This window comes from Lepus europaeus, chromosome 19 (genome assembly GCF_033115175.1).
Source record: "Lepus europaeus isolate LE1 chromosome 19, mLepTim1.pri, whole genome shotgun sequence".
In the NCBI taxonomy this organism is placed as follows: Eukaryota; Metazoa; Chordata; class Mammalia; order Lagomorpha; family Leporidae; genus Lepus; species Lepus europaeus.
This window is the reverse complement of record NC_084845.1, coordinates 8152295-8161767: the sequence shown is the minus strand read 5'-3', so window position 1 is coordinate 8161767 and position 9473 is coordinate 8152295. Positions and strand designations below refer to the sequence as shown.

The following is a 9473-nucleotide window of genomic DNA, read 5'->3' as shown; positions in this document are numbered from 1 at the left end:
GCTAGTGCCATCGTCACGGACACAGACTCTGAGAGACATGCACCTGCACCAGGGCTCCTGTGTGTGACAAAGTGGTGGATACAGCCATTTCCCAGTGACATTCCCACACCATACCTGGTGGTGGCTCCAGCGACACCCACCCTCATCCCTCCAGTCACAGCCCACAGCTGTGCGACACACCCCCAGCCCCGCCCCCCGTCACTCCTCCACCCAGGCAGGCCCCCGTCCCCACCCCACTGACAGCAATGTCCCCCACCCCCCACATACCAGGCAGCCCCAGGACTGGGGCCCAGCACTTGGAGTCCCGCATCCAGGAAGTGGGGAGGTATTTTTAGTTACAATTAACCTCCTGCCCAGTTTCCCTCCTCCGCCATGGCATGCCCAGTCCCTGGAACAGGCAGGAGAGGGGGGCAGGCAGCTGCCCCCACTCCAGTCACCAGGGTTCCTCTGCCAGCTGCAAGACCTTGCCTGGTACCAGGCAGGAGTGGCATCTCTTGAAGTAGCCCTCAGCCTTAGTCTGGCCTTGCCTTGCCCCCGCCCACCTTTAAGAGGGGATTGTGGGAAGTCCTTCCTTCTCTGTTCCTGATCCACTCCACTGCTGTCCTGGGGAATTTGGGGGAAACACTCATCGTCACAAAGGACTTGAGTGCCACCCATTTTTCTACCCTTTTGTGGAACTCTCGGAAGTGTCATGGGGCCTGGTGCATGATGGGAATGGGAGTGTCAGCCAGGCCCCTTTATCATGGTGATCCTGTAGCTAGTGAAAGGCCACTGCAGAGATGAAGTCGGCAGCCATGTTGGTTTTTTGGCCAGCGCTGGCTCTGGTGGTGATTTTGCAGGGAAACTGGTTTCCTGCTGCACGCAAAAGGGGCACACGTGGGAGGAGCCGGCATGGCTGCAGGGAGGGGCCCAGCCGTCCGTGCCCAGCTCATCCACATCGCAGGGGACAGAGACCGGAGCTGTGCGTCCCAGAGGGGGAGTCCAGTTCTCCCCTGGAACCCAGACGGGTCTTGCACCTGCAGAGGCCTGACCAGGCCTCTCTCTGAACAAGCGCAGCCTCCTGGGTGACGACAGCCACGTGGTCCTACCCTCCTGTTGCCCGTGGCTGGCCTCAACCAGAGCCTAGAGCCTTCCCCCGCCCCCCCAGCCCCATTCAGAGCCACAGTTCTGGGCCTGTTTTACAGCCGTAGCTGGAGGAGGAAGTGGAACAAGCGTTATTATTACTGAGACCTAAGAGAACCTGAAATCCTGGAAGACACAGAAACTGCCAGTGGTGGCTTGTGTTTCTAAGACTTTTATCATTTTAAAAAAAGTAGAAGACACCAGAGAAGGACGGTGGGGGAGGCAGCAGGGTGCAGGGCAGGAGCAGGCAGGGGTCTCCCCAAGATGAGGATGGGAGGCCATCCCTCCTCCTCGGCCCCAGCTTTCCCCCTCCCTTCTCTGCCCCAGAGGCGGGGCCCCAGCCACTGTCCTCTGTAGACCCAGGCCCAGGTGCTCAGCTCAGGGCCCAGGGCCTAGGGCCTGGAGGTCTTGCTTGGTCCTTGAGAGATCCTTGGGTGGGCATGCAGGTCCCCATGTCCTGGCGGGGCCCCAGGGAGGTAGGCGATGAGTAGAGGGGCCTTAAGGTGGGGATCCTGAAGCTGGAGGGCCTGGCAGGGACCAACCAGGTGTGAAGCCATGATCTCCGCCCAGGGCTGGGCCTGTGGAAGGGGAGGCAGGACCAACCAGGTATGAGGCCGTGGTCTCCGCCCAGGGCCGGCCCATGTCAGCCCCCTGTGCAGCATGGCAGTCTCAGGGGGAGACTGAGGGAAGAGACCAGTGGGAGGAGTGTGGAGACTGGGAGCTGGAGAGCAGGGTAGAGACACAGCAGAGAAGGGAGCCCCACGGGCAGGGCCGAGTGGGACAGACGGGAAGACACCACAGCCAGAGGTGGGACGTGGGGAGATGGTGGGGAGTGGGGGAGAAAGGCAGGGGTGCCAGGAGAGTGGGCCCCCAGAGGTCACGTGACACTGACAGAGCCATGGCCCACGCCTGCCCACACAGAGCCGAGCCGCCCATGGGCCTCCCAGGCCTGGATGTACCCGTCCATCTCTCCTTCCCTGGCTCAGACCCCAGTGTCCCCTCCGTGCCTCAGCCTTGCCAGCCCTTTCTGCTGGCCCCGAACCCATCGCCCACCCTTCCCCTGTCTGGGGGCAGTGTCGTGGCTCTGAGGGTCTCCGTGCTCTGCTGGCCCCACTGCTAGACACTCCTCCCAGGCTGTAGTCTGAAGGCTCCCTCCTCCAGGAAGCACTCTCTGGAGCCCTCTTCCCAGCCTGGCTCCTGCAGCCCCTCGGGGCTCCTGCAGGCCCCACCCCGCCTGTTCTGGGTGGTCCCTGCCTGGGGATGGGTCAGTCTCCCCCCCCCCCCCCCCCGGACTGTGAGCCTTAGGAGGGCAGCCTGGCTGGCATGGTGGTGACTCTGTCCCCAGCACCACGCAGCTGGGCACAGGGCTTGGGACATGTGCACTGGACGGACGTGTGGACACTACAGAGCGCTCTGTGTCCAGGGTTTCCCTCCAGGGAGGGGCAAGATTTGAGCTGTGCGTCCAAAACTCCAGGCTGCCTCTCACGCTGGGCCTTTGCACACACAGCTCCCTGCTTTCCTGAGCTGAGTGAACTGGAAGTGAACTCAGCCTGGGTTCTCATCTGTGAAAGGAGTGTGGCTGTGTCTCCCCCTGGTGGTGGTCGTGAGGACCACACAGGGATGTCTCACCCACCTCGGCAGTGCCAGGCCAGAGCGAAGTCCCGGGTCCCGGCACCGGCTCGTTCCCACTGCTTACCAGGGGACTCCTACCCATCCCCCAGTGCCCCACGGAGGCCACTTCCCTGACAGCCTCCTCGGAGCAGTTTTATGCTTTCAGCGGCGCCACTGATTTCTGATTCCCCTTCCTGTGAGATCACAGCTTCTCCAGGGGTGGGGACTCGGTGTGGGTCGGGGGTGGGTGCGTGGGTAGGCAGTGGGTGACTGAACACATGGATAAGTAGGGGGTCTGCCTGGGTCAGCGTGGAGCGTGGTGAGCCTGCGGCCGGACAGACGGCGCATGGCAGGGAGGCTGCCTGATGGGTGGGTAAACACGGACAGGTGAGTGGACGGACGGACGGACGGACAGATGAGCTCAGTCCAGGATGACTGTGCAGGGAGGGGGGTGACTGGAGCCAGAAGGAAGGAGAGGGCAGCAGAGCTCGGGCCTCGGCACGCACCCTTGTCCTGAGTCTGGCCCTAGAGGTAGCGCCACTCTCCTTCCACGTTCAGACTCATGCCCACGGACCCTGCAAGACAGGAGGGGAGGTCGGGAGTCTCCCCTAGATGCCCCACCGGCCCCTTCCTTCTGGGACACACTGGGTCGCCTTCTAAAACAACGCTGACCCTCTTAGAGAAAGTGGCGGCCTGGCACGTGGCGGGTGGGGCCCGGGGGAGGGGGAAGGTGGGGCCTCTTCTACCCCCCACTCCCCCACAGCCAAAGGAAGTGGGCCTCTGTTGGAGGAGGGGCCTAGCTCGGGAGGCGGGGCCTTACCAGGCCGGACAGTCACTTGCTGCTGAGTCTCTGGGTAGCCTGCCAGAGGCTGGCCCTCAGGGCTGAAGGCCGCGCCCTGCCCTGGGTGGGGAGGGCACAGGCTGAGCCGCTTCAAGCTCTCCGAGCCCGGAGCCCGACGGCCCTCCCTCCACCTTCTCCCAGTACCTGTGCGGTTGGATTGGTCAATCATGGGCTGCACGATGCGCCTGCGGGCGTTAATGAACCTGGGGGCAGCCACGGGAGCAGCCGTAGGGAGAGAGGAGGGCAGTGGAGATGAGCGCATGGGGCCTGAGGCTCGGGCCGCCATCAGCACCGTGGACAGCGCCCGCCGCCCAGCCGCCACCACTCACCAGTTGTTGACCTGCAGGATGGTGAGCCCCGTGTCCTGCGCCAGCTGCTTCTTCTGCTCCTCAGAGGGGTACGGGTGCTGCGGCCCCCAGCAAGAGTCACCCTACCTGCCCACCTGGTCCCAAGGCCTGGCCCGCAGGGCCGTGGGAGGATATCCCAGGCTGGGGCGGGGTGGGGACAGCCAGGGAGGCCAGTGTGGCCAAGCTTGGGGCCGGCGGGCACCCTGCCCCCTCCAGCAGTCAGAGGCTGACTGGCAGCTGTCTCTGAGCGGCCGAGCTGGGGAGGGGACCCCAGGGCAGGGTAGGGCACAGCCCAGCTGGGCCCTGAGTCTGACAGGGTCCAGGTGTGAGTCGCTCCTAACCCCTCACCCCTTCTTTCTCTCCCTGCTTCTGTCTCAGCATCTGTCTCAGTGTCTCCCCAAGTCTCTGTGGTGGCCCCTCCCCATCTAGTTTCTCATCTCTCTCCATGAAGCAATGTGCCCCAGTGGTCAAGGCCAGATGGCCTGCCTTTGAGACACTTCTTCCTGGCTGTGTGACCTTGGGCAAGTCCCCTAACTGCTCTGTGCCTCAGCTGCTCCTGTGCAAATGAGATGACAGCTCTGCCCCTCATCGGGCACATTTGGGTGAGGCAAAGGCCTTAGCGCACAGGTGAGTCTCCGCCCCTTGGCGCCTGGGCATCCCCTGGGGGCGCTCACCGAGAGGTGCTGGAACAGCCAGGCCCTCATGATGTTGGTGGCCACCTTGGGGAAGATCCCCCGCTTCTTGTTGCGCCGCCGCTCCTGGTCCAGCTCCTCCTCCTCACCCCCGGAACTGGGAGAGGCCACGCTGGTGTCCAGTCCATCCCCTGGAGGTGACAGGCAAGCTGTGTGTGCAGACAGTGATGAGAGGCGGGCTGGGGTCCCAGACCCTCACCCTCAGCCTTCCTGGCCCCTCTGCAAGTCCCACCTGCGGTCTAACTTCAATCCTCAGACCACCTCCCGTGCTCTCACCTTGGTCACTGGAGTTGTCCCCACTGTGAGAGGCCAGGCCTCCGCTGGAGGGACCTGGGGTCCCCAGCTGCACAGACCCACTGTCCTCCTGGTCTCTAATCCACGTGGTAGACTAGGAGACAAGAGTCGGCAGTTAGCACCGAGGCATGGGGCAGCACGGCAGCTCTAAGAACGCAGGCTCTGGAGCCAGGCCTCCCGCACGGGAGCCGTCCCTGCCCTTTCTTGGCCATGTGACCTTGGCTAGTCCCTTCACCTCGGCCTGGACACAGCTCAGAACCCGAACTCGGCACAGTTCAGCCAGCGTGGGCGCACACCCCGCAGCCTCGGCACCGAGCTCACTGACACTTGTGCAGCCAAGTGGATGAATATGTAACGAAGGGGAACACAATCAAGCCTGTCAATAGCACCTCATGAGTCCAGCTCAGACTCTGCTGCCGAGGGGCTCACACTGCAGTTACAGGGGGAAGAGATTTGAGTTCTCAGATTCTGGGGTCTAGAATGGCCGAGGAAGGCGTGTGGGGGTGTCCTCTTGACGCGAGGTACTCCGTGTGGGGGGTTCACCCTGGTGCCGTGTGCAGGGGGCTGGGCCTCCCATCGTGACTGCGGGGTCTCTGTCACCACACAGGTTGGTCCCATCGCCCCAGGCGGCTCTGTCCTCCTGCCAAAGGTCTCAGCCACGGTCACCGGCCCGGGCGCCCTGCTTCTCTCTGGGCTGCCGATTGGCTGGCCCTGCTTCCGACCTGGGGTGGACACTGCTCCCTGCGGCTGCTCAGCCCCCGGGTACCCACCTGCCCATGGCTTTCAGCTCCACGCCCCAGGATTGCCTGGCCTGGGTGCCTGGGCTGAGAAGCCCTCCCTGTCCCTGCCTATGTGTGTGGAACTGTGGTTCCCGGGAGGCACTGCGAGGCTGGTGAGCTGGGCAGGGGCCATTGGGTTTACTCTGCCGCTTCCAGCCTGCACGGGTGGCAGTGGTGTGCGTGCGTCTCCTGCAGCTCGGCTGCAGTGTGACGGTCACACACACGTGTTCGTGCCGACGCCGTGACCCCCTGGCTGGCTGTGTCTGCGGGGCAGGGTCTGGGCTGTGTATCCCCAGAGCTCACGTGTGCACAGGGAAAGGCCCGTGGAGGGAACCAGGACTGACGAGGTGGCAGGGGTGGGGCTCGTGGTGGCAGCAGTGGCTTTGTAAGAGGAGGAAGACAGACCTGGGCTGGCACCGTGCTCCGTCTCCCCTGAACCCCTCAGCACGCGATGGCAGAGAGAGAGCACCCCCACCCGCAGCGGCCGGCACCAGGCTTTGGCCTCCTCCGACCCCCAGCACTGGGGCCAGGTAAACTGCAAGGACAGGCCCCTGCTATGCCCACCGGGCTGTGTGGCGTGCGTGGGCGCTACCCTGGGCTGGCGGTGGCCCAGGCCCCGTCACGTGGCCGGGAGGCTGCTCCAGCACAGCCTCTGCTGTGGGGCTGAGCGTGCACTTGCGTGCGGGAACAGCCGGCGGCTGGTGTCCGCACAGACAGCCCCGGTGGGAGTGGCCAGGGAGGGGTGGGGTGAGTGCCCCTCCCGCTCTGATGCCGCACCTGGTCTGGGAGGCTGGGGCAGGGGGCCGGGTAGTCCTCGAGGTCGTCCTTGCAGCCGCTGTCGCGCTCCTCAATGACCAGGTCGATGGGCATCTTCCCCTTGAGGCAGGTGATGTAGCGGTGACAGAAGTTGTCGCACAGGTCGTGGACCTGGGGGGGCACCGGGGTACTGGGGGGGCCACCCAGGGGCCAGGGCTGGGATGTGCAGTGCATGTGGGGAGAGAGCCCGATGGGGCGGGGAGGGGGGGTGGGGGCGGGGCGGTGCTCACCTTCTCCAGCTCCAGCAGGTGGAACCGCAGCACCTGGATGGCCTGGACCATCTGAGGGGGGACAGGAAGGGACCCGAGGTGGGGGGACGAGAGGACGAGAGTGAGGCAGTGATGAGGACAGTGACAGGGACCCAGAGCAGGGGGCAGGTTAGAGGCAGAGAAAAGGATAAGCCAGCCCCAGAAACGCGCCGGACACAGGAGGGCCCAGGTGCTGGGACCTGCAATCCCCCATCCCGCGCATGCTTGCCCATGGCTCCACTTCCCCCTGCACCTGCAGCCACATTTCCCAGAGTCCTCTGCTGCAGGATTTGGTCACAGGAGTTCGGGGCACAAAGGGATAAGCCGGGCGTCTCTCCCTCTTGGTGTCTCCGCCTTCCCGACTGACAGAGCAGCCCCTGCTGCTCCCCCCCAACCCACCCCAGAAGGAAGTGACTGCTGGCCACGGGGCCCCCAGGCAGGAGGAGGTGAGGCCACCTGCCCTGGCGCTCCAAGCTGGGATCTGAACAACTCCAGGCTCCACAGCGCTGCTAGCGGACAGACTAGCACCAGGCTCTGAGGACAGGGCCAGTGACCCCCTCAGTCCCTTCAGCTGACTCCTGGGGGTGGTGGGACACGGGGCAGGGCCCAGTCTCACCAGGTTGTCCAGCTCTGGGTTGGAGGAGAAGAGGGGCCTCTCGGAGCGGACCTGGAGGCAAGAGAGAGGCCGGCAGGGCACAGCCGTCTCCCCCCACCCTCCTCGCAGCTGTCCCGGCGCGCCGAGGACGCGGGCGCCCACCTGCTTGGCAAAGGCCGCGATGTCCTCATTGAAGGAATCGGAGGAGCAGACGTCGCCGCCCGGGGGACTGCCCAGCCCCGGGCTGGCCCCATCACGAGGTGAGCACGTGGCCAGCTCACATTTCTCAAAGACCAGGGCCAGCAGCGGGAAGAGCGGGTGTCTGGGTGGGGGGGGAGGGTGGGAAGGGGGAAGTTCAGAGAGCAGAGGAGGGGAAGCCTGGGAGAGGCAGGGCTGAGGCCTTGGCCCCTACTCACCCGTAGATCTCGTCCTTGTCCCTCTTCAGGCCGTCGCTGTCCAGGCCTGGGGCAGGGGGCTGGGGGGGCCGGGGCGGGCCGTAGGGCCCGGGGGCTCTGGGTGCCGAGGGCGCTGCCTCAGAGAAGCCGTCCGGGAGGCGTGGGTAGTGGGGCAGCTCATCGTACTGGGGAGGGCGGGGAGGAGGTCGGCCCCTGTCCAGCCCAGCAGCCTCCCCACCTGGCGCCCAGGCGACAGCCTCCGTGTCCTGGGAACTGTCCCTCCCGGTCCCCAGTGTCCCAGAGAGCGAGCTGCTCACAATGAGAATGCGGGGAGCTCACATTCTGGTGACTGCTGGCCAGGGGAGGGTCAGCCAGAGCCTGAGCGGGTGGGGGAGGGAGAGGCAGGGTCCACCCGCCCAGGCACCTCCTGCGGTACAGTGCCTTGTTTGTACACAAGCTTCCGCGCGGGGCTGTTCATTCCAGCTGTCAGACACGCACACCTGAGTGTGTGCAAACAAGCTGTCACGCCCTCACCATGTGTGCCCACCACGCACACGGCTGCACACGACACCCCGTCTGTCTCACCCAGCCCTGCACACTCAGGCTGCACAGCCCCACGTGCAGGCACCCGGCACAGGAGTGGGTGAGGGGGCCGGCACCTGGCACACAGTAGCCTCGCACCAGGGGTGGACAGCTCCACACACACACGCCAGGAGAACCATGGGTGGGGGCGAGATCTCCCTGCCCGGTGCCCACTGCACCGCAGCCGGGCAGCCAGGTCGGCCCCAGGTGAAGATGCTGAGGTTCCAAGAGCACAAGACTCCAAAGAGGGGCACAGGCTGCTCCCCGGCTCCTGGCAGGACCTGCCTGCATCGGTCTCAACCCCTCTCCCACTGGCTCTTCTAACTTCTCCTGAGCCCTGGAGTTGAACCCAACTGCGAAATGGGGTCCCCACCTCCTGCCGTGTTCCTGCCTCTGCCCTCCTGGCCTGTCTCCTGGCACCTGGAGCCCAGAACCCAAAGGGAGACACAGCCCCCTCTGGGCAGCCTGGGGAGACCCGCCCCTGCCCTGGGGGGGGGAGCAGGAAGGGGGGTGGGGGATGATGAAGGCTCCCAGCTGGAGGGCAGCGCGGGGCACCGAGGTTCAGAGAGAAGGGGAGACCTGGGGTGGGGATAGGGGGAGAGATGGGGCCGGGGCCACGGAGACCCGGGAGGACGGACAAGGGGGTCCGGGGCAGCGAGAGGAGGACCCAGGTCTAGGAAGAGGGGGACCTGGGGGAGGGAAGGGGCAGAGCCGGGGGCAGGGAGCGGGAGGCAGAGAAAGGGCCGGCGGCGAGGGCGGGATGGCGGCGGGGCGGGGAAGCGCGCGCGGGCGCCGGCCGCCCTGGGACCGGGACCTACCCTCCGGGCCATGGGCTGACGCGGCCGCCGCTGCCGGGTCCTTCCAGAGCCCGGCGCTGGGGAGGACGCAGCCGGGGCAGCGGCCCCCGAGGCCCGCGCCGCGGACGCCGGGCGCCCCCCAGCGCCGTCAACGGCCGGTGCCGGGCAGGGCGGGGGCTCGGAGCCGGGACCCCAGCCCCTCCCCGGGGGTCACGGCCCGGGGCTCATCGCCGCGCGGCGCCGGCGGGCAGGGGCGCCCCGGCCCCTCCCCAGGCCCCAGTCCCTGCCCCGGGGCCGGACGCGCCGAGGCCGCCCGAGTCCGGCCGAGCGGGGGTACGGCAGCGGGCGCGGGGC

General features: G+C 66.0%; 1 protein-coding gene across 4 annotated transcripts; it reads right to left on the bottom strand.

The window, feature by feature from the left end:
* Nucleotides 1–1299: 1299 nt before the first annotated feature.
* On the bottom strand, nucleotides 1300–9228 carry MEIS3 (Meis homeobox 3). 4 transcript variants are annotated; one of them, XM_062176994.1, is made up of 13 exons: nucleotides 9141–9228; nucleotides 7762–7925; nucleotides 7508–7667; nucleotides 7367–7417; nucleotides 6733–6783; nucleotides 6464–6613; nucleotides 4890–5001; nucleotides 4596–4744; nucleotides 3904–3980; nucleotides 3719–3777; nucleotides 3554–3634; nucleotides 3240–3308; nucleotides 1300–1700 (listed from the first exon to the last, which is right to left on the bottom strand). In XM_062176994.1, the coding sequence occupies exons 1-12, from the start codon at nucleotides 9150–9152 to the stop codon at nucleotides 3259–3261; spliced, it is 1116 nt and encodes a 371-aa protein (XP_062032978.1). In that variant the 5' UTR covers nucleotides 9153–9228; the 3' UTR covers nucleotides 1300–1700; nucleotides 3240–3258. The 4 variants fall into 4 exon arrangements, with proteins under 4 accessions (XP_062032978.1, XP_062032980.1, XP_062032977.1 ...); XM_062176996.1 differs by having other exon boundaries at nucleotides 6464–6562; XM_062176993.1 differs by having other exon boundaries at nucleotides 1301–1700; nucleotides 4596–4762; nucleotides 9141–9227.
* Between the last annotated feature and the right edge of the window lie 245 nt (nucleotides 9229–9473).

What these genes read in the sequence shown, in the direction of transcription:
- MEIS3 (XM_062176993.1), bottom strand. An exon ending in ACCTGCTGGAGCTGGAGAAG is followed by an intron (nt 6,614 to 6,732) that starts GTGAGCACCGCC and finishes GTGCCCCCCCAG; the next exon opens with GTCCACGACCTGTGCGACAA. An exon ending in GCAAGTGACTGTCCGGCCTG is followed by an intron (nt 3,309 to 3,553) that starts GTAAGGCCCCGC and finishes CCTGTCTTGCAG; the next exon opens with GGTCCGTGGGCATGAGTCTG.